The sequence below is a fragment of the Thalia democratica genome, chromosome 3 (genome assembly GCF_965202585.1).
Source record: "Thalia democratica chromosome 3, ktThaDemo2.hap1.1, whole genome shotgun sequence".
Taxonomy (NCBI): Eukaryota; Metazoa; Chordata; class Thaliacea; order Salpida; family Salpidae; genus Thalia; species Thalia democratica.
In genome coordinates, this window is record NC_139167.1 from 53,376,044 (window position 1) to 53,399,576 (window position 23,533).

A 23,533-nucleotide genomic window follows, 5' to 3' on the forward strand; every position below is an offset into this window, starting at 1 on the left:
TCGAAGCAATTTTTCTTAGTTTGACGGATAAAAGATAATGTTTTAACTAAAATATTGTTTTACACTGATAAGGATAACTTTCTCAGAAAAGTTAATTTTACATTTTTTGGTACTTGTTTTTATTCTGTATAAAGTTGCCACAGTAATATGATTACAAATTTTTGACAGTGCGATGACATCATGGCAAAAACAACAAGCACGCCGTAAGTTTTGAAAATATTTTTTTTTTCACAACTTAAAAAACATTTTACCAAATAAAAAATTCAAAATGAATGCTTTTCTATTTTAAGTTATAATAGAATACTTACTCTAGCCATACTTTTTCGTTTGAATAATATTTTAATTTGTCAGTAAAAAAAAGAGACTTGTAAAGTATGAAACATTTTTTTAGAAACTAAACTTCAGTCAAATAAAAAACGCTTTTGAAATGTAAAAACACACCAACAATAAATATTACTTACATTAATTCGCACTAGAAACACCAGGTTATAAGTTTACAAGTTTTAGCTGCTAAAAGTCAGGAGTGCCAGGAATTTCCAGATATGTTTTAGGGATTTTAAGGGAGTAGTGGGTATCCAGTTGCAGTTAATTGCCCCGTACAACCGATACATTTACACAAAACACCACTTCTTTCGCTACCCGCTCACACAATATTTTTGTTCGACGTTTAGGCATTATTTTATTTTCAGATGCAAAGCTTTAAGAGACACGGTTTCTAAAGATTTTTTTTGCAAAATTAGGTGGTTGCATGATTGTTTGGTTTTTTATCTAGCTTGTTACAAGGTTTGGCGCCAATTGGCTTTTTGTCTGAGTTTATAACAAAACACAAAATTTGATACCTTACGCTTGATATTTTTTAATTTGTAGTGTTTGAAAAACATTATTGTTTCAAACAACAGCAAAACGACCACAACCACGACTTTCCCACAACTCGGCTCGAACACTCCTCCCGGTCAGACTTCCAGCATGGACCAGCAAAACTGCACTTGCCCAGCCGGACCGCAGGGACCAGAGGTTAGGAAACCTGTCTAAATTAGTTTTAATTGTTAAATCAATTTGAAACTGATTATAAAATACTAGTTGTTAATTCTAACTAGTTTGTATGAATTCTGTTTGTTTTCAACACGATAAGGTAAACAGAACAAACTTGATTTTTATTGACAAAAATACTCTTGAAAGTCATCACAAACAAGTTATTAACTTAGCTAGGATACCAACATAGACATAAAAATAAATAAAACATGCTGTTTGTTATTTAGAGAATTTGCTTTGCTGACATGTTTATGGTTTTTAGGTACTTGACATATTAAAATGAATTTAGTAACAATATATAGAACAGTTGTAGTGCTTTTAATAAAAACAACTGTATATTATTACAAGCATTTCTTTAAAGTTTAGAAAATAAGAATTTGTTACGTTTCGTATTCTTATACATGTTTAAAATATTGTATTTATGGCAAAGTTCTTTATACTTTGTTAAAAAATTTAAAATTCATGTTGAGCAAATTGTAATTTAAACAAGATTCAAACTTAATTAATACTTTTTAATTTTTAAACTTACTGTTGTTAAATACATTTGATTTTTTTTGTTTGTTTATGCACATGCTTAATAAGTAATGTATACTTTAACAAAAATACTTAAAGTTCTTAACAACTTTTCGGATTTGATTAACTTTTTTTTTACATTTTTAGACTTTAGTTGTAATAAGATTAAACTCAAAAATTTTGACAATATAATTTTTTATAACAAAACTAAAACGTGACTAATCAAGTGAAGTGCAGGATTAGTTCTTAAGCTGAGGTTATGAGATGTTTACACAAGCGTTATTTAACATAATATTAAGTCATATATTTGTATCATAAAACATCGTACCCATATATTGCTATTAGTTTTTACACTGTTATTTCTAAGCAATACAATCTGGGAACGTTAACTTTAATTTGGTTAAAGCCTGTTCTTAACTTTTAATAGCTATTTATTTCAAATTGATAAGACATATGAAGAATTTGTCTGAATAATTGTTCACATGGCACATTTGTTTGTTGTCATAGCAACCTCTGAGAATTTAATACTCATGTGTTGTCAATGTTTCTGCGAAAATTTTAAATCAAATTTCGTTTGATACTCTCCAGAGCATAGTGAATTTATTTTTAGTTTGAAACGGTATATTGTGGTTTAGAGCTGGCTGTTTGTTTAAACATCGCCTAGTTGTTACATGATTTCTGATAAATTCTTCTGATAAGTAATTAATTAGTTTTTAATTAACTAAAATTGATGACAAGCAGAGACTTAAAGTTACTTAACAGAATTTTTAACGTAAGAATTAATTTGTAATTATTAATAAGGACGTATTTTCAATTAAAAATACATGTGTAACAAATTTAGACCGTGTTTGAGCAGTAATTGCTTTTTAAGTTTGTAAAACAACTTCACTATTTCTGTTTCGTGACACGACTGTTGTTAATAGATAATTTATCGTTGCTTGAGATTTACGCTTGAGTTCAAGCAAAAACAAGTTTAACTAGAAGTTTGCCCGGCTAAATACAATTTGTACACTTTTAAACTTAATTTGTGTGAAAACAACTTGTTGTTTGTTTATTTAAAATGAAATACCAAAAGCTACAAAAAAATTTATTATTTACAATTTACTCTAAATTTAGTAAATTAACTACTTCTTCGGTACAATACTTACAATGTATATTTTAAAACCGTGATACTTTTTTTTATCGGAGAAAAAAGTCAAATATTTTTTTGCTTTATAGTTTTCAGGTTGTTTGAAAACAAACAGAACATAAGTAAAATTTGAAAAAAAAAAACTTTGTTTTTGTTACAAAAATTTATATTTATCTTTAGTTTTACTAGAAAACTTTTTTTTCAATATATTCTAGTTAAAAGTAAAAGTTAATATTATAGTATAATTTAAAGGTTTTCTAGCATATATTTAATGGCACATCCCGGAAAGCTTAAAAGCTTTTTAATATAATAATTAGATTTATATGAGTTAAGATACGCTAATAATTTTTAATTTTCACATTTTTGCACTTTTTTCAAGCTACATTTCTCATATTTTTATTATATTTTCATAAAAACTTTAAGAACATAAGTAAGTTTTTAAGACTAATGTTTCCGTCCAAGATATAATATTAGAATTTTCTTACAGATACAAAAACAAATTATAGTTGCTTTTTCAATTCACTGATATTGTGTTACATAAAAGATAAATAACAAACAATACATGTTGGCAAGATTAAATAAATACAAAAACATAAAAATGTTGATTCATTAAACTAAGTTTAAAAGTGATTTGAATCTTTTAAAAAATAAACCTATAGCAAAAAATTTATTCAGCTTGATAAAAAAATATTAAGAGAAATAGTTATGTTTGTTTTATATTTTTAGGGAGAAAAAGGAGCACAGGGTGACGACGGAATGCAAGGATTTGATGTTTGTTTTTATTTAATTCACAAAAATAATGGTTTTTTTATTTAATTTAGATTTAACAGTTTTTGGTAAGACTCGTTAACAAAAAAAGTTCATACAACAGCTGTTTGTTTTTCTTGATGTTAACCCATTTTACAAACAAAGGGAGAAAAGGGTGCGAAAGGCAAAAGGGGGCCCAGAGGACGACCGGGAGTTGAAGGACAAACCGGAAACAAGGGTGAAAAAGGAGCGGGAGGACCTCAAGTTTGTGGTTGAAATATCATTTTGTAAACAATAGGTCTTAATAAATTTTTAACATAACTATAGCTGTATGCACGAAACTGCTTTAACTCAAGTACATAACCAAAGTTGTTTATCTAATTTTTTATTAAATGTTTTGAACAAATTGTCAAGTTGTTACTGACTTTTTAAGTTCTTTAAACTAAAAAGTAATACTTGATGCGGTTTAAATTGGATTAGTTGATAAACTTTAAGTATTACAGAAATAACTTGAAATCGCTTTGCAAGTATAAAAAGTATTTAGAAATAATTTTACCCTTCAAAAACCTTCATTTTTAACACCACTTAAATAAAAGAGAAAGTTTAAAGTTGTCAGCACATAAAAGATAAAAGATAAAAAACCCTTATCTACATTGCCGCTAAAAAAACAAGGACCCTATTGTTTCTTCTCAGAATTTTCTAAATATAACCTGACGAAATCACAATAAAACTTCCATAATTTCTGACACTATCTCAAGCGAAATCAAAAATGACCCCGAAAAACGATTAGTGCATTTAAAATAGCTTCGCTTATAAAATCTCATTAAAATTTTGATACGGTTTAATGATACTTAAGAATTTTGTTTGGCTCATTTTCATTTTCTGATTAAAAAATGTGGCTTCTTTTCTTCATCAATTGTGACGTAACTGTTATATTTTGGTGCTTTTAGCAATCTGTTGAAAGAAACTTTTAGAATTTTAATTATATGCAAATTAAAAAAAATACAATAAGCTTTTATTTATAGTATAAAGTATATATAGTATAAAAGTTTATAAATTTTATACTAACTTGACCTTAAGTTTAAACATAACTACTTATAAATTTAATAAATACTTTTGCTTCGTTTTTTAAGTAACGTTATGTTAATGATTTTACTAAATGTACGACAGTTTATCAACATTATCTACACTGTAATATTTTTGAGTATATATTATAAAAGTTACCTGTTTAAGAAGATTGTTTGATTTGCAAAAAAAAATTAGAAAGTATACAAGATTTTTTCTAATCTTAAACTTTATATTTAGGGTGAAGCTGGACCTGAAGGCCCAAAAGGTCCACAAGTAAGTTTGTTTTAATTATTTTATATTGATATAGAAAATTTATTTAAAGGTTTAGCTAGCAACAAATTTTACAAATATGTACTTTAAAAATTAATTATTTTTAAATTAACTATCTTTTTTGTCAAACTTAAAAGTTACATACTCGAAAATTTATCAATGTTTTTTCAGAATATTAGAAACATAATAAGTCAATATTTTGATACTTTTTTGCTCAATTTCCCACTATTAAACAAGACGGTTTACTAATCTTTTTAAAACATATGTTTATTGAAAAATCTTATGTTGAGATACTTTAAATTTGTTTTTGATACAAATTATTAAATATACACTAATAAAAAAATATTAATTAGGGTGATAAGGGAGACCAAGGTGTAAAAGGAGACAACGGAATGAAAGTAAGTAAATTTTTAATACATAAAATATATTTACAAAAAAATACATATTAAAAAGATGTAATTTTTTTCTATAACTTTTATATTTTTCTTTATATATTTTGACATACCAGGACGTTTTGAAAAACTTAGGTATTTAAAAATAAACAAAAAAGTTATTCTTTTATGTATTTATACTTTCATAAATAAACTTTTAAATATTTGCTTTGTGGTAAATCTTTATTCAGTTGTAGTAAAGTTATAAACTTTAAAATATTGATATTATGGTAGCAAACACTTTAAATCAGATTTACATAAAATTAGAAATACTATAATTGTAACAATTAAAGATATAGAATAAAACGTCTAAACACCTAGCTTAATACAAAGTAAACTGTGACACGTAAGTATTTCATTGATTATAGTTTAGATTAGAACTATTAAACTTTATTTAAGTAAAAAAAAATCATTAAACTCTTGAACTGATGAACTTTTATCACATACTTGTTTAGCATTGACGCTCTGTGGTATCCGGTTTTATTTCCTGTGCTGTTATAAGATATGGCAAAACGGAATAAGATAACAAAAAATATTTTATTTGCTTGGTTTCAGCTTTTATTAAACATTACATCATGAGCTGTATATAAAAATAATGCTAGTGTTTAGAGTTTTAGTTTACTACACTTTTCTTTAGGACTATTTTTTGTTAAACTTATAAACCATTAAGATAACAAAATAAAAAATTTTTAAATGTTTTTGAATTCATGGTTGTTTTGAATCAAACATTCTTAAAACTAGTTGGTAAAAATATAAATACTGTAGTTAAAAATAGGCAAAGCATATAAGTGTCCAGGTAAGTGTAAGCCAGGCAAATTAAAGTTAAAAATTTCACACGTACTGGTATTTATTGCAGTATGTGACGTCATAATCGGAGTACATCGGTGCCACTTTTGATTGTGGGTGTTCTGAATACCTGATTACTACCAATTACATGTTGAAATTCCTACTTATAACTGACATTTTGAAAACGGGGAAAACAAACAAAGCACCCGCATTTTTGGGTTTTAATATTTCGCACAAGACACATTGTTGAAAGTTTCATGAAATCCCGCAGTTACATATTTTCCCATGCAAACTTAAAACAAGTTACTTTTAAAGAATAGTTTTTTCAACATGACGACTTATATGCTTCAACTTTTCTTTATGTGTTTATTAAAATCTGGTTTACAGAACTACTTACGTTTTTATCATTGGCATGTATTGAAAAAAAAGTGTTTAAATCGTCGTTAACATCTTATGTACACAAAAAAATATAAATGAAAGGTAAAGTTTTATATAGATTCGAAATTTTTAAACTCTATATTAAAATCACAAAAAAAGTGTAGACTAGTAAGTAGAATGTTACAGTCGTAACTTGAAATTTAAATTAAAGTTGAAATTTATTTTTTTAATTTATTTAAAATTAATAACAGGGGTCGAAAGGTGAGGACGGAAGTACCGGAAAAGACGGAAAAGATGGTCTTCCGGGTGTCCAAGGAGAAAAGGGAGAGACTGGACTGCGAGGTTTTACAGGAGATATGGTTTGTGACTACCTGTTCTTAAATCTTAGAAAGCATACTGAAAAAATAAGTTTAATTTTTTTAGATAAATTCTGAAAGAAGTTTGAAACAATCAAAACCATTTTTAGAAACTAAAATTGTGTTTTTTTTGTTCTAAATAAAAAACCAAATTTCAACATATTAAAAAAAGTTGTTTGTATTTTTTATTGATATTTTTTTATTTAAAGTTGTTATAACAGGGCGAAGTAGGACCGGCCGGTGATAAAGGAGAAACTGGAAAATTAGTAAGTTTTGTGACGACATAATAGATTTCCTGCTTAACTTTATTTTAAGAAAACAAAATGATGCAAAATAATGAAAGCTTTATAAACACTTTCATTTTAGTTATTGTCTTTAGAGTGCAATGTGTAAGGCTTTGAACTTTTAGGCTTATTAAAATTTTAATACAATTTTGAATAAGTTATTAAAAAAAAGATTTAAAAAGGGTTGTAAGCAACTTAGTCTAGTTTTATGACATAGTATAATTTTAAAGTTGTAAAAGGCATATTAAAAAAATCTATACTTACAATTGATATGCTTTTAAATTCGATAAAACTGTATGTTTAAAGTTAACTTTTTTATTAAGAAAGTAATACTGAGTATGCAAACAAATAAAAAAGCATAAGTACAGTTTATAAATAAACAAAAAGGGCGCCTTTTTATATAAAACTTTATTGTTTTAATACAAACAAAGCAAACACTATAATTTGCCTGATATAATTTTTCAAATTATTCGTCAGTCTAATCAAGCGATGTAATGTTTGAAGAACCGCAAATATTTGAAAAGTTTACGAAATAATAACTTTCACCCGGTAATAGTTTTCTTTGTAACTTAGCAGCACTGTCTTTTACTGCAAAATCTAAAATAAAGCTTTCCTATTCAGAAAAAACAAATTTTAAATCTGGATTAAGTTGTCACTGAATGTTCCTTTCATTATATATTTTTTAACTTCATAGAGTTTTACCACAAAACATATTTTATTTATTGTAGGATGAAGTACTTTTATGTAACATATTTTAAAAGTTTAATAAAAACGCAAATTTACTTTTCAGGAAACTTATTAACGAGTTTTGTTTTATAGTGTACACATTGTTTATTTTAGAAAACCTTAGAAAATGAAAACACGTTAAAAGTTAGCAATTAAACTTATTTTTGGTGTTTTACTAATTTGTTTGGTTTATATTCATAATCGTTCATAGAAAAGCTTCACTGGTTTTGAAACACTTTTTTAAATATATCTAATTATACGTAATTATTATCTGCGCTACCAATCAAAACATGCGATGTTTTACTTTTCAGGGTCCCAAAGGTTCAAGGGGCAGACCAGGCAGAGATGGCAGAGAAGGGATCCCAGGCAAGGACGGGAAAGATGGAATTAACGGTATTGACGGGCTTGAAGGGGCCAAAGTAAGTGTTACGTAGTAACTGTAGGTAATTGTGACCTCATTGGTATAATACTTTTATGTCTACTTTTTAAACACATCTATTAGTTTTCAGATTTGTTAGTGCTTAATGCTATATTAAAAAAATTTGTTATAGTAAATTAATATTTGTTTCAAGAAAACTAAAGATACATATGTTTAATAGTGTTCGTATTTAACACTTTCATAAGCAGCATGCAGAAATCTTTAAAGGCATATATCCATTTAACTTAATTTTATGTTTTATACTTTAATTCTTTATGAAATAATTCAGTGTACCTTAAACTTTTTAATCTCCGTGTAAAAACTTAAAACTAAAAAGTAAATGTCATGTTTTTGACTTTCTTTGATAAAAAACTGGAAGCCTTTGAGCCGATTGGATTACGTCCAGGTGTTGAAATTTAATTACAAGATTACAGCCGAGCTAAAACACTGGAATTTTGGCACAGGCCGTGGAAATTTTGACATGAAAACGATTTTCCATTAAATTTACACCGAGCACGCGCGTAATTAATGCCCGAGTATTGAAGTGAACATGTAAAATTAAATTATGATTTTGATGGTTATTTGTAGTAATAGACAAAAACGTGCTAAGAGTACAAGGCTTTATGAAGGAAATGTGAAATTGGAATTTAAATGACAATTTAATTACTTTCATAGTTCGGTTTAAAGTGGATGCACTGTGTCTACAGAAAAATAGCTTGTGTTACTATATATGTATTTACTAGTAGAATGGCTAGCACTACAGGTTTCCAGTTTATTTTTATGTTTTACTTCTTTAACTCGCAAACATTTCGTTTTTGTTTAAATAGGAAGGGTTAAAAGATAGAATTAGATTTTGTACTGTGTTATTTAGTTAAACCTTTATAAAAACACAGTCACTTAAATCAAAATGTATTACTAACGTTAGCCTCCTTCTCTCTAAAAATATTGTGAATGTGTATGTACATGTTTAACTTGTTTAATAAAAGAACAAACGCTTTAACAAACCAAGTTAATTATTTGATTAAAACAACTTAAAACAATTAAACTACATACTTAAATGCTTTAACTTATTAAAAGCTAAATTAATACTTAATATATTTAATGATTGAGTTTAATGCTCTCATTAATAATTTGTAAATTAAATGTTTTTTGAATGGTTTGTATAAAGCTTTTTCTGCGTTTTTACTCTGTTCTAATGCACATCTCTTTTAGATTATTAAGTTTTAAAGTTTATTTATTTTTAAAGTTATTAAAACTCGCAAGGACTTATGTCTATTTTGTTAAAAATTATTCCTTTTGTATTGGTGTTTAAAGTTGCAAAAAAATTTTTATGTTTTGTCTTAACTAAATATATTCTAAAAGTTAACAAACAAGTCTAAAAAATTTTACGTCATGATTTAATTAAATATAGACTAAGGATGTAAATGCTGCATGAAGATTAAATTAGATGATTTTTATCTTAACTTTAATCATCCGAAATGCTACCATAGTTAATATTTCTAAATCTGTGATGTTTATCTAAGTATCACGTAAGTTATCACATTACAAGTTTAAAATACACTGCGACTTAACTCAATTAATTTCTAGCTAAACACGACTACTCTGAAAATTTTGCTTTTTGTTGTTTTAAATGTCGTGCTTAAATTTGACAAAGTTGAAACTAAGTTTGTCAAAACACCGAAAAGCTCGAGTTTGTTTGTTCAACAGCCAAAAGTCTTTTGTCTAAACATTAAACTACACATTAAGCGTTTTTTTTATCACACACATATCCTGCCTGCTTTTTTCAAAACATATTTCAAAATTGAGATAATAACAAAAAGTAAAGATTTCTAAAAAGTATTATATTAAACTTTTTGAAAAGTTATAAAATAACTATAATTTTTAATTTATATATACGATAATTTTTTTTTTCAGTAAAGCTGTAAACAACTCTTTGTCAGCAGAAAAAAAACCGCATCTTTAAAATGCTAACGTTGACTGTTATTTTGTATTATAGCTCTAAGAGTTATTTTTTAATTATGAAAACTACCTCTTGCAACTGTAAAGCTACAAAGTTGCAGTTTGATCAACTATTAGCCAAACTTCTAAATTTTAGCAGTGGTGTAAAACCGTGAACCTATAAAAGTTTTTACTCCAACGAAAAATCTAAAGGTCCGTGTCACTGGATAATGAGATTACCGTTTGAAACCGCAAACACCATTCAGGCTAATATTTACGTCTGTCATCAGAATTACATCCAAACACTAATCGCTTCCTCACACGTCAATCTCAATAAAATTTTTGACGCGGCGTGTGATGCGTTAACAAAGGAAAACAAACAAGAAAATTCAGCTTATCATTCAACATTGTGCATAGGCGGAAACTCGAGTAATCGTTATCGGTATAATGCTTATGGTCTTCACATCTAAATTAGAACGAAATGCCGTTACAGATTATACTGATTTTGACAAACTAAGCTTGTTTAAAAGGTGATGTAACTTGTTTTAATCGATTTTGTTATTAGATAAAAACCTTTAGCGAGGTAAAATTGTTTTATCAGCATTATAGTAAGTTTTATTTGGACTTGAAACAATTTTGCGCTTAAAAATGCGGCTCAAAAACATTCCATAGTTTCTTTGAATGTGTTTGAAATATTTGTAAGCGATACTTTTCAGATTAAACACTTGATTTATTGTAAATAGACGAAAATACAGTTTCTCACGTAAATTGTATTTAAATGTCTCAAAAGGCGTTGTTTGAAAATAACGTAGCAATTTAATGGCTGGCCGCAAATAATCTACATTTTCATTCGTTGATAAGTTCGCACACATATAAAATTTGTTTTTTTCTTTAAAGCACAATAAATAAAACTAGTCATACTGTTTTCTACTTTTACATGTCGTGCAATCTTAGTTGAAGAACTTTATTTCAAAAACTTCTTTTACACTGTACAAATTTTGGTTTTATCCATTAACTAAAAAGTTACCTTAATTCATATTTTTCTACTAATCTAAAATAAAAATAAAAACTATTTTAAAAGTAAGAAACTAAAAAAATTAAAAAAAAACAGATTATTTTCAAACCACAAATTATTATTTTTCAATACTGTAGCAAATTGAAACATTTAGGGTGAAAAGGGTTCAGTTGGACCAGAAGGTTTGGACGGTCTCAATTCAACTGTACCAGGACCAGTAGGACCAAAGGTTAGTTCATATTTAAACACAAAATATTTTCATCTTATTCATGTTCTATGATAATATAAGTTTACATCATTAAAAAAGTATATAATTATGATGTTAAATCAAAAGGTTTTATATAAAAAATATCTTATAAAACTTTTTGTGTAAACAAACAAAATAAATTCGACAGGGTGCAACGGGGGCCACGGGGTCGCCGGGCAAAGACGGACCCCGGGGAAAACGAGGCAAAAGGGGGAAGCTCGGTGAGAAGGGCGACGGCGGAATTCCGGGTATCGACGGAAAAGACGGGGTTGACGGGGAAAACGGAATCGACGGGTTGCCTGGCAACGACGGGGCGAAGGGCGACAAGGTATGGGGTTGCACTTAATTTAGTTTGTTGACATTTGAGGGACTTTTTTTTATATTTTTGAAGGGAGCGTCTGGCGCGAAAGGCGAGCCGGGACTGGACGGAGAAGACGGCATTGACGTTAGTTGGATTGTTTGATAAGTTTTGAGTGTAAAAATAAAATAAAAAAAGTTGAAAATGCAGCTGTTTGAAGCTGCTGAACATTTTATTTTCTTGAAAAAACGCGTTTGTCATTTTTAAGTTTTACTTGATTTATAGCATATATATCATTATGGCCCAAATTTTGTGGCCAGTTAAAGGTTGTTTTCTAAGCAATGCCTTTATAACTGAAACTTGGTGGCTTTAGAGGTTCTATTTTTTGTTTGTACTTAAATCATCAATACTAAACGCTTGTTGATTCAAGTTATCGAAAACCATTTACAAGTAAATTAACAACTTTTTTAATCATGGCAACTTAGGTTGAAATCTATGTTGCCGTGCATGAAACTTTGTTTTCTAACTTATGACAAACTTCAAAGGGAAGAGACGGAAGAGCAGGAACAAACGGTCTGGACGGTAAAGACGGCAGACCCGGTATGAACGGTCAGAAAGGGGCAAACGGGACGAGAGGGTTTCCCGGAGTTGAAGTTTGTTTTTTTTAGTTTTTTAGTTTGTGCTCAAAAATACTTAGTTTTTAATATGCTGATAAATTTTAAATATTGTATCAAGTGTGTGATAGCAAATCAAAAATTAAAAAAAAATACGTTAAATCCTTTTATTAATAATTTATACCGCTAAAGCTGTAAATTTAACCAACCACATTCGAGATTAATTTAAATCAAAAACACCTGCTAATATGAAACTATAAGGTAAAAAAAAATTACGTTTTTTAAACATTTGAACACAACTAACCTTGCAGGGTTCCAAAGGAGAAAGGGGTCTGACGGGCTTGATCGGGGTGAAAGGCGACCCGGGCGAAGTTGGAGCGCAAGGAGTTCCTGGCTTGAACGGTGAGCCTGTAAGTTTTTTGAAATTAAATGTTTGGTTTATTTTCCTTGATAACCTGAGTTTCGTTTTAGGGACTTCCGGGAGTTCCCGGCAAGCGTGGAAAACAAGGAAGACCTGTGAGTTTTAGATCGTTTTCAATTTTTAAATCTTTTTTTTGTCTTATTGCAATCAATGGATTTTTTTCAAATTAAGCATAATTAATCGGTAGTATACATCGTTTTCTGTCTGTTATTTGCACTCAACGATTTTACAGGGCGATATTGGTCCACCTGGCTTGGATGGATTGACCACTATCAAAGTATGTTTAACACTTTTCACAACAAATATATCAAAGTACTGCTGCAATAATAGCAACAAAATAGTTAAATTATAAGTTTTTTACAGTGAAAAAGTGTACAGTTTTCAGGTACTTTTGAAGTTAAAAGACTTTTTTATTCAGCATGAGTATTCCGAGCCTGCACCACCGGAAAAGGGAGACAAAGGAGAAGTGGGAGAGACAGGAGGCCAAGGAGTCAAAGGAGAAAAGGGCTTGAAAGGAGAAAATGGAATCGATGGCATACCCGGATCGAAGGGCAGCCAAGGATTACAAGTTATTTTTTTTTTTAAATAACTTACTTTACAAAAAATAAAACTAACTTAGCTTTTGACACTTTTATATAAATTAGTTTACTATAAAAGATAAACTTCATAAAACAATAACACTTAGTTTCATTTAGGGGAAAACAGGAATCACGGGAGAAAAGGGAGATACAGGTGATATTGGACCAATGGTAAGTGTTTACAACATTTCATTAACTATTTAGTTTCGGATTATGTCTGTACTTAGTTATCTAACTTAACTGTATAACTTTAAAATTTCTCTCTTCAGTACCTTCATCCAAACAAACATGTTAAATCATTCCAGTTTAAACTCAAATTTTGTTAGTTTTTAAATTTTAACGTAATTTCAAAGAAAAGTTAAAGTAAGGTAAAAAATGTTACAGAACTAATGATAAACCACACTAACAACTGTTTTAGTAAATAATATTTTTGTAAAGATAATACAAGCAATATAGTTAATAAAACAAACAACACTAACACCTATTTATTAACATTTTAGGGACCAGAAGGCGTTCAGGGGCCGCGCGGTAACCAGGGATTGCCGGGAGTCGACGGAGCCCCGGGAATACCCGGATTGGACGGGGTGGGCGGTGCGAAAGGAGAAAAGGGCGAGGGAGGTGCTGAAGGTTCCAGAGGGGAGAAGGGAAGCACCGGTGAACCCGTAAGTATAAGATTGCTATAGATGGATTTTTAATTTAAAAATGTTAATTATATAACTGCAAAAAATTTACTTTTGAATTTAACAATTTAAATGGTAATTTTTTTTTATAGGTAGAAGCTTGTAGTGAAGAATTAAAAAAAAATCTTGAGCTAAGTATACTTTTGAATTTGATTATTTTCAACGATTAACAAATCTTTAGTTAGTTTATTTGTTTTAAGCATTTAACTTTTTAGGGAGCTCCTGGTATCCAGGGAAGTATTGGTACGAAAGGCTCTCAAGGAGAAAAAGGAACCTTCGGTTCTGTGGGATTGCCCGGAAAAGATGTTAGTTTTTAAGTTAAATAAGCACTTACTATTGTTTTTTAATTGTGTAACTTTTAAGTAATGCTTTTTAAACAAGTAGGTCGCTAATTTTATACTACTTCTAATAGTTTCACTGGGTGCAAAAAATAGCACTTTAAAAAATTAATTAAATTTTAAATTTTATACAAGTTAATGATAGTTTTGTAAATCAAAACATTTTTAGCATAAAAGCAAAAGTCAGTATCAAGCATGCAACAATTTATGAAATATAAATGTTTTAATGTTAGTATTTATTAAACATGAATTAGTTTAAAATATTATTATATAAAAAGAAGCTTTGTAAAGTGTATACATATATAATATAAATAAAAACTTTTTTAATTTTTAATAATGAGATAATATGTTTAAGTATATTACATGAAACTGTACTTTTTTTGAAATTGTTAGTTGTTTTTTATTATGACGTTTAGAATACAAAAAAAAATGTTTTAAACCTATAGAAACTGTAGTAAATAGAGAAAAAAAACTTGGCAGGGAGAGCCAGGTCCACCAGGTCAAATGGGTCCAGAAGGACCGCGTGGAAAGCCCGGTGACATTTCAACAGTTGTCGGTCCTCAGGGATTAACAGGGTCGCCAGGTTCACCTGGTTTGAGGGTAAGCTACTTACATATTCAAAAATATAAATATTTAAACTAATAGTAAAAAAGCGTGTTGTTTTCTTAGCTAAAATTTTTGATTGGGCAAATTATAACATCTGAAAAAATTTTATCAATTTTTTTTTCAAGGGTCTTCCAGGGAAAAATGGCAGTCCAGGACCGCAAGGGCCTCCGGGACTTCCTGTTAGTATTTGTCGATGAAATAATTTTGTATAATTGTTTAATATGTTGTAAAAAAAAAGTTGTTTGTTTTTATTAGTAGCTCAAAATAAATGGTAAAGTAGCAGCTTTTTATAAATGGTGTCGGTAAAAAGGGAAAGTTGTACTTTTATTCTATTTTTTTAAAGCATTTCTTTTAATCTTAAACAAAAATTAAAATACATAAACTGTGCTTACCACAAAAACTAAAACGGCTAAATATACTTACTCAGGGCAAAACAGTGATAAACGAGGACAGTGGAAATTGCGATGAATGCCCGCCTGGCCCAGCTGGTCCAATTGGAATTCAGGGACCACAGGTAAAAAAAGTTTTATTAAAAACACAAACCGTTCAAGCTGAAAAAACTTTTGATTTGTAGAAAACATATTTTTGAGCCATATTAATTTTTAAACTTATTCAGGGTCCAGAAGGTGACCCAGGACAGCCTGGAAGAGAAGGTGATCGTGGACCAAAAGTTAGTTGCTGTTACCAATTAACATGAACTTCTTACAAGTGTGATAAATTAGTTTTTACAACTAGTGTTCTATTAGTGTTTAACTGGTGTTAACCTTTTTTTTGTTGTTAGTTTGAAAAACATGAACTTTTAGGGAGATTTCGGCGAACCAGGTAAAGACGGAAGAGACGGGACAAACGGAAGACCCGGGTCAAAAGGTGAAACTGGCAGTCCGGGACAGAAAGGGAAACCTGGTGATCAAGTAAGATGCTATAATAATTAATTTTTTTTTGATTAATGCAGGGATCGGCAGCCTTTTATATGACGCCGGAAACTTTTTAGTGTTGCTCGCAAGCTTGGTTTATACACTGTATAAACAAAGAATTTCGCTGGCCGCAGTTATGTTAAAATAACTGTAGTAATCTGTATAAATATACTTTTTTAAATCAAGAATATGATAAAAAATAATAGTAGAGCACTAGTAAAGAGTAAATACTAATATAAAAGCCAACACATTTTTTGTTGTTGATTTGGTTTTAGTTAAAAAGAAATTTGCAAGCAAATTTTATTGCTTTTCAAATACCACTGACATAAAGCTAGTATTTTAATTAGACTGTTTAAATGAGAGGTAAACTAGTTATAAGTATTTTTAACAGTAATTTAAGCTACGTAATCAAAACCTAAATGAGTTTTACTAAAAAATCACGTTAAATTTGTTAAAATTTTATTTTTCATTAAACGTACTTTTAGAGTTATTGAAAAACATGATATATATTTTCAGGGCAACCCAGGAGTTGACGGTCAGACCGGCGCAAGGGGATTTCCTGGAGAAAGAGTGAGTTTCTGATGTTTATTATTTCTGATATATAGTTTCTTTTTCAATGAAAACCTACAGTGCGCTTAACAATTATGAGTGTTTAATCGTTTTTGTATAAACTTTGTAAGCTCAATCTTATAGTGTTCTTAAAATTTCAATAACAAATTCAGGGAACGAAAGGAGCGATTGGAGCGGACGGGAGAACGGGGCAGAAGGGTAGCAAAGGTGAAGGGGGTAGCACCGGAGAAAAGGGTAACAAAGGAGAAGTTGGGTTACCTGTGAGTAATTTTCGTGTTTGTTAAAAAAATAAATAATTTTTAACTTGGATAATAAAAACTGATTGATAGATTTGTCTGAAAAAACTGCACTTACGCTTTTATTTATTACTAACAAGTTGAAATTACTTTTTTTTAATATCTACAACAGGTCCTTAATACTATAAACTAGTTTTGTTTTGTTTACCTAAAAAAACGCTCACATTTTAGGGCACCAATGGTGTGAACGGATCGCCAGGTATTCCTGGTAACGATGGGTTGGTCGGACAACCCGGATCCCCGGGAAAACCTGGAAGCAGAGGAGAGTCTGGCGAACCAGTTAGTTTTTTTTTTGTATGTTGACTACAACCTAAAAATATTTAGTTAAATTAACAAACTTTTAAAATTAATTTTTTTTCTGTTTACAGGGAACTCCTGGACTTGCTGGTAGAAATGGCGACCCAGGACTACAAGTGAGCTTTTTAAAACTAGATTAGTATTTTCGTAACATGATCCCTTTTAATGAAATAGTTAAGCAAACAGAATAAGTTTCAGAACTTATTGTTTTGATTTTACTTATTATTTTCTTAATGTAAGAAAGATGAAAGAAAAATGTTGTAGGGTCGAACGGGACCTCCTGGCCCACCAGGAGTAAATGGTAACGATGGTTACCCAGGTTTAAGGGGTCAAGCTGGAAGAAAAGGAGAACCAGGACCAAGAGGGTCACAGGTTAAGAGAATTAACATTTTTGTGCTGTCATAGTTGATTTGAAACTTTTAGGAATTTAAATAAAATACCTAGTTACTGTAGGTTAGACTTAAAATTAAACTTTATTAAAATTATTTACTATTTTTAAGTTTCAAAACGTAAACCTAAAACAAATGAAAATTAATTATTTGCTGGAAAATTTTAAGTATCCTTCAAACACAAGCAACAAAAGTCCTTCTAATAGGGAGCTGACGGTGCAAAAGGAGCAAACGGAAGTCCAGGTCTGAACGGAAAAACTGGAGATCCAGGTCCTCCGGGAAAGAGCGGATCCGTAGGAAAAACTGGAATGCCTGGTCCACCTGGTGTGCCAGTAAGTTTTAGTTTATATTTTCAACAACTAATTTCTAAAATTCTGATAGTTCGTCAAAGTTTTTAAGAACTATAAGGTTTAAATTAAGACTTTGTTTTTTAATCTTTCGCTATGACAAAAACTTAAGCTAAATATATTCACGTATAATAATAATAATTATTATTATTGAAGTTTATTGTCAAACGAAGGACCTAGGTATTAAAACCTAAGCCACTTAAACCGAAAGACACTAACATAAAAAGTTGTATCAATTAGTAAACAAGCTTAAAATATTCACAGGGAATGAAAGGTTCTAGTGGGGAAAGAGGTGTGCCGGGGATTTCCGGAGAACCGGGAAGCCCAGGATTGCGTGGTGACGCGGGGTCACCAGGAGACGCGGGCGAAAGAGGTCCCGAAGGCGCTCCGGGAAAGACCGGAAAACCCGGTCCGGCAGGGGAGCAAGGAGTTCCGGGACATCCGGGCAGGATCGGAGGAAGAGGGGAGAAAGGGTTTCCCGGCAACGCTGGTGATAAAGGAGACCGCGGCATCGACGGGCAACCTGGGAAAGGTATAGATCCGGAAGAATTAGAAAAATTAATCAACGATAAAGTTAATAACCTACTGGAAAATATGATTCCGGAATTGATTAAAAATTTGAAGAAGGAAATACATGAAAAAATTGAACAAGAAGTCAGTTGCGCAAAACTATATAAATTTTATGTTTTTATTTAGATAAAATTTATATAAACATAATTATATTTTCAAAGATGCCCGACGAAGGACCAGCAGGACCTCCAGGCGCACCGGGTGACCAAGGACTCGTCGGGCCGCCAGGCAGAACCGGTTCGCCAGGACTGGACGGTATTCCGGGCGGACCGGGACCCGCGGGATCAACTGGAACGGCCGGCAGCAAGGGAAGCGAGGGAAGTCCGGGGAATCCTGGAAAGCCGGGCAAGGGCAGACGCGGAAGAAGTGGAAAACGAGGACCTCCAGGTACATTATTTTATTTATAATATTCAAAAAAAAAAGCATTTGTTTCTTAGGTGGTATAAAAAGTATTAGGTAAAAAAATAAAATTTACTGTATTTTTAAACGTGTTGAAGCTAATAATAACCATGTTTTATAGGGGCTCAAGGAATACCAGGGCTGAGCAGGCCTGGCGAACCGGGAAGACCCGGAAAGAACGGGTTGCCGGGGCAACCGGGCAGAGAGGGGGCGCCTGGATCGACGGGTCCGAAGGGAGTTTGCGACCCCGCGGAATGCTACACGACAGCTGAGAGGGCGTGCAGGAACGCCATTCCTCAACCCGCTAGAAACTACAAGGTACTATTAAAACTATTTAAAGAAAAAAGCTTCTTATAGTTTGAATTTTTACATTTTTTTCAATTTTCAATTTTTTCAATTTTAACTCTAAGTAAACTCTTTTCGTGTTTTAATATTTTTATTTAACAATTTTCTAAAACACTAATCATAAAACATTATTTTTACATTTCGTGGGTTATTTGATAAGTCAATAATTCAAACTTAAAAATGATTAAGAATAACTGTAGCGGTCAAACACAGCAAACAAGTATCATGCAATCTTCAAGTTCATTTAAACAAAAAATGTTGTAAATTAACTAAAATCTTGTTAACTTTCAGGGTCCGCCAGGAAAGTAAACGAGCTGGAAAAGAAAAATGACAAAACGCAAATAGGGAACTAGTTTAGGGAAACCATTGATTTGAAAATCTTGCCACGTCAATGACACGTAATTCAAGCCGAAATTCGTCACTCAACTTTTTTTTTACCTAAGAAATGACTAGAAACCAAAATCATACGAAACTTTATTTAGAAATGATTTACAACTCTATACAAAACTTTTAGTGCCTGATAGCTAGTGCATTTATTACAAAGAGTGCACAAATCTATTGCTTTTTTAATTCGTATATACAAGTACTGCCGATATAATTGTGTTGTTATAATTGATTTTTGTTGTATTTGTTTCCTTTCTAAAAAATCTCTTCTATCAGCATATTTCACTGAATTTCTAAAAACACAAAAAATGTCTTTGCTCTTTTGAAAACAAAATCTTTAGAAGGAAAATTGAATGTTTTTTTAAACTTACGGAAGGTTTTTAAATTTTCTAAAAAAAGATACCTCTGCTGTATAATTTTTTGTTGACTTTAGTTTTCTAAAGTACAATTTGCTTTTTTTAGTAGAACTTTTAGTTATAAAAGGTCTAGTTGTAAAATTTTTAGCTGAAGAAACCCCAAAAAATCTCATTTAGTTAGTTTTGATTAGTTTTAAGATATCTGTTTAATTAAAAGCGCATTACAGTTTTGGTTATGTTTTAAGATGTAGTAAATACTTAGTTTATTAAATGTTTGTGTTGCCAATGAAATGTTTGCTTACTTTTTTACACTTTTCATAAGAGTATTATAACTTGATTTTTAATAAAAATTGTTATAATGTTTTATAATTGTTGTTAAGACAAAGAAGAACTAAAAACAAAAGGTAAACTACAAACAAGTGTAAAAATTTAACTTAACTGATGTTGATATATCAATATAAAACTTATAATCTTTCAAAACATTTCTAATTGAAAAAAATTCTAGATGTATATATATACTTAATTCGTTTAAAAGAATATGTTGTGTTTTATAAATTGAAATTAAAGCATAAAAACTAAAGTTTTAGTTTCTGAACAATACAAAATATATGATTACGTTTTTGATAGTTAGTATTACCCCTGAAAGTAAATAAACTATTAAAGAGATCAATATTAATAATTTTTTTTTTGATGTAAAAAACATAATTTAAATTTATTGCAACAATGACGTATTTCGAAAGATTGTTTAAAGCTGTATGTACCTTAGATATAACGAGAAGTAGTTAGACAAAAAATTAATTTTTGGTTACTTATTAGCTCACCTATTTTGGAGTATTTTTATATTATATAATGATCCTTGTATCTTAAAATAAAATTTTAGTTAAAAGTAAATTTAGTTCTAATAAATTTCAACTAAAAACAATACGTCCGTAGTAAAAATATTCGGAAAGAAGCTAACTTTAAAATTATATTAGATTTAGCTTAGGAGGGTTTTTTTTTGACAATAGTGCTTTAAAACTATATTAAACTAGGTAAATTGATTTTGAAATGGTAGTTAAGCGTATCAATTTGTTACTTTGTTAGAAAAACTACCTCATAGTTTTTAGCTTTAGTTAAAGATCATGTTGAAGAAACAATAACACTTTTAGACTAACTAAACAGTGCTTTCTATTGAAACGTAATTAAAATAAATTATAAATATATGAGTAAAACAGTAAAATATTTTTATATTGTACTGACTTCCAAGAATTTAAATTTGCTTAAACCTAGTGGTTTAAAATACTGATTTTCGTTTGTGTTGATAGCTATCTTAAGTTGTGGTTTACGAAACAAAGAAAGTTATAATAAGGTTAAAATTAAGTAAATAATTACTATTTTCAAACTTAATGCTTTACGGCGCTAGGTTAGCAAAAAATAACATAAAAAATTAAATGACTCATCATGGCAAGTATGATGTTAAGTAGTAAAGTATAACTAACAGTTTTTTTTCAAAAAAGTTTTTTTAGTATTTATATCATAAAACTATAGAGATATAAACAACCATGATCATTTCAAGGTTCATAATTTTAGCTTTTATTTGATAATAATATGTATTAGCTAACTTTTATGTTTTGTATTTAATTATTTTTACATATTTTATTTGGTTAAGTTTGATAAAATACAGAGCTAGTTTTAAAATTTCTGTACGTCTAAAAATGTATTTATTTTCTTACTGTTTTAGGTTTCAAACACACCTTAAAAAAAACGTAAAATCTGTAAATATTGTTTATGTATAGAAAATACTATGACACAATTAAAAAGTACTTACAAATTACCATAAATTTTCCTATGATTTACGATTTTGTAGCTTAAACTGAATGTCAAAACCATAGTTCAAATGTCAAAAATATTTGAAAGTTACGTAATTATTGAAAATTTAAATGAAACAAATGTTACAGATCATTTATTGGTCATAAAAAAAGTGTGTTTGAAAAAAGGTAAGTCAATAAAAAATCACATTTAAGTATTGAGTAAATGTATAAAGATTTATAAAAAAATTGTCTACACCAATCAAAAACTCACCTTTATTAGCTTTGGATATTAACTCAAGCCTAAAAATTAAATTTTCATAAGCGATTAGTGCATTTTTTTCAGACACATGATATTTATAATAATCACGCGTTGTTGTTAAGCTGTGCCGAGTAAATTTGAAAACAGAAACAAAACGAGCACTATTCCCGGGATGTAATTACGCTTAGTGTTTTGAATACAACGTTTTAACCAGAGTTTGACCGTCATGACGTTTTTGAGACACAATTAGACGTTTTCTGAAAAATAACTAAAAACAGCGTCTTACTTCTTAAAAGTAACTAATTTTACCTACTTAGAAGAACTTTCTACTGGCTAAACTTTTTTTTTAAGTAAAGACTACGAGCAAAGTAACAACATTTTACAGTTATTTAAGACAGCATAAAGTTGTTTTAAAGTTTGAAATTGCTTGTTAATTTTGAGTGATGATTGGGAAATATTTCAATAAGTGGAAAACGCAATACCTTTAAGACACTGATAAGTATTAATGAATAAAGTTTTCACATCTTTAAAATGTTCTTGTATTTCTTGTATAATAAATCATGATATCAGTTGGTAATATGACAACTAAAAAATAATTAAATTTTTAAAACAAAATTTTAAAAAGCTTGGCTTTTTGAACTTCGAAGCCACAAAAATTAACAATTAAACAACCTATTTATCTAAATTAAATATTTTAGCTATATTTAATTTTTAATGCAAGTTTAAAATATTTTTTTGAAAATATATACAAACATTCTACCTACTAGATTAATTCAAAAAATATACTTAAGTTAGGTTTTTTTTCAATGTCACTGTTTTTTATCTTATTTAAAAACGAAGTTATTATACTTGCAATAAAAAATTAAGTTTTTGGTAAGACTGAATAAAAAAAAAATTATGATAAACTTAAAGATAAAAAATGTACAAAGTTTTAAACATTTTTTCTACCGCTACAAAATTTAAGGACATTTTTAAGTTAAAATTAAATTAAAAAAAGTAATAATTAAATTTGTCAAGTTTATCAAACACGTAGTTAACTTTAATCTCTTAAACTAAACTTCAAATACTCAAATCAAATTATTATTTACTAAAAAAAGTAGATTTGTTGTTTTTGAAAACAAAGCATAACTGACTTTAACATATATTAAACATTTTTTTAATAACGTTTGTTTAAACATGCAAAAGAACAACAACGGAACTTAAAACTATTTTACTTAAGACTGTTTGTAGGTAAACAACAAACTGAATTTTAAACTATAGTTTGTTGTGTACTCTAAGAATATATTTTAAGTGTTAATCAATAAAAACTAATATTTTTGTAAAGTATTTGTATAGTAACAAAAAGAATTAAAACTCGAAGTTTACAAAAGTTATTTTATTTTATTGATGACAGAAATTATCATTTATCAAAAATAAGCACAACAAATTGTTTAAGTTTCATTGGTACAAACATTTGTTTTCTAATTGAATAAACTGAGAAAGCTTTCAATTGTAAATTGTTAAGTAAAGTCTGTGTAACTTTTTATTTTTAGCAAAGCTATTTTTGTAAAGATAACATAAAAAATAAGGACTTAAGCATATTAAAAAAGTTATCGTGTAGGTAATTAAATCTTAGAAATTAATGTAAACATATATTAGTTAATGACACTTGTAATAAGTTTAGTTTAAGCTCATTAATGAAATAAAATCAACATTTTTAAGCATAACTAACTCGTTGTTCGTCTGCATATTAGCTACGATCAAT

The 23,533-nt window shown here is 29.2% G+C and overlaps 1 protein-coding gene across 2 annotated transcripts in view; it reads left to right on the forward strand.

Annotated features, from left to right (window-relative positions):
* The window catches only part of LOC145832646 (uncharacterized), a 34,808-nt gene extending 14,549 nt beyond the window's left edge, over positions 1-20,259 (forward strand). Inside the window, exons 13-47 of one of the 2 annotated variants that reach the window (XM_082939946.1) lie at positions 169-203; positions 900-1,014; positions 3,401-3,445; positions 3,587-3,685; positions 4,727-4,762; positions 5,113-5,157; positions 6,606-6,713; positions 6,932-6,976; positions 8,032-8,139; positions 11,246-11,320; positions 11,487-11,666; positions 11,730-11,783; positions 12,182-12,289; positions 12,562-12,660; positions 12,722-12,766; positions 12,904-12,948; positions 13,090-13,239; positions 13,367-13,420; positions 13,750-13,911; positions 14,145-14,234; positions 14,748-14,867; positions 14,999-15,052; positions 15,301-15,387; positions 15,490-15,543; positions 15,677-15,784; positions 16,304-16,357; positions 16,510-16,617; positions 16,825-16,932; positions 17,022-17,066; positions 17,215-17,322; positions 17,546-17,671; positions 17,951-18,340; positions 18,418-18,643; positions 18,777-18,973; positions 19,292-20,259. In XM_082939946.1, the coding sequence (XP_082796072.1) occupies positions 169-203; positions 900-1,014; positions 3,401-3,445; positions 3,587-3,685; positions 4,727-4,762; positions 5,113-5,157; positions 6,606-6,713; positions 6,932-6,976; positions 8,032-8,139; positions 11,246-11,320; positions 11,487-11,666; positions 11,730-11,783; positions 12,182-12,289; positions 12,562-12,660; positions 12,722-12,766; positions 12,904-12,948; positions 13,090-13,239; positions 13,367-13,420; positions 13,750-13,911; positions 14,145-14,234; positions 14,748-14,867; positions 14,999-15,052; positions 15,301-15,387; positions 15,490-15,543; positions 15,677-15,784; positions 16,304-16,357; positions 16,510-16,617; positions 16,825-16,932; positions 17,022-17,066; positions 17,215-17,322; positions 17,546-17,671; positions 17,951-18,340; positions 18,418-18,643; positions 18,777-18,973; positions 19,292-19,309 (3,501 nt within the window). In that variant the 3' untranslated portion in view covers positions 19,310-20,259. The remainder of the gene's footprint in view (positions 1-168; positions 204-899; positions 1,015-3,400; positions 3,446-3,586; positions 3,686-4,726; positions 4,763-5,112; positions 5,158-6,605; positions 6,714-6,931; positions 6,977-8,031; positions 8,140-11,245; positions 11,321-11,486; positions 11,667-11,729; positions 11,784-12,181; positions 12,290-12,561; positions 12,661-12,721; positions 12,767-12,903; positions 12,949-13,089; positions 13,240-13,366; positions 13,421-13,749; positions 13,912-14,144; positions 14,235-14,747; positions 14,868-14,998; positions 15,053-15,300; positions 15,388-15,489; positions 15,544-15,676; positions 15,785-16,303; positions 16,358-16,509; positions 16,618-16,824; positions 16,933-17,021; positions 17,067-17,214; positions 17,323-17,545; positions 17,672-17,950; positions 18,341-18,417; positions 18,644-18,776; positions 18,974-19,291) is intronic. The other variant, XM_082939947.1, reaches the window with a different exon arrangement.
* Positions 20,260-23,533: the final 3,274 nt, after the last annotated feature.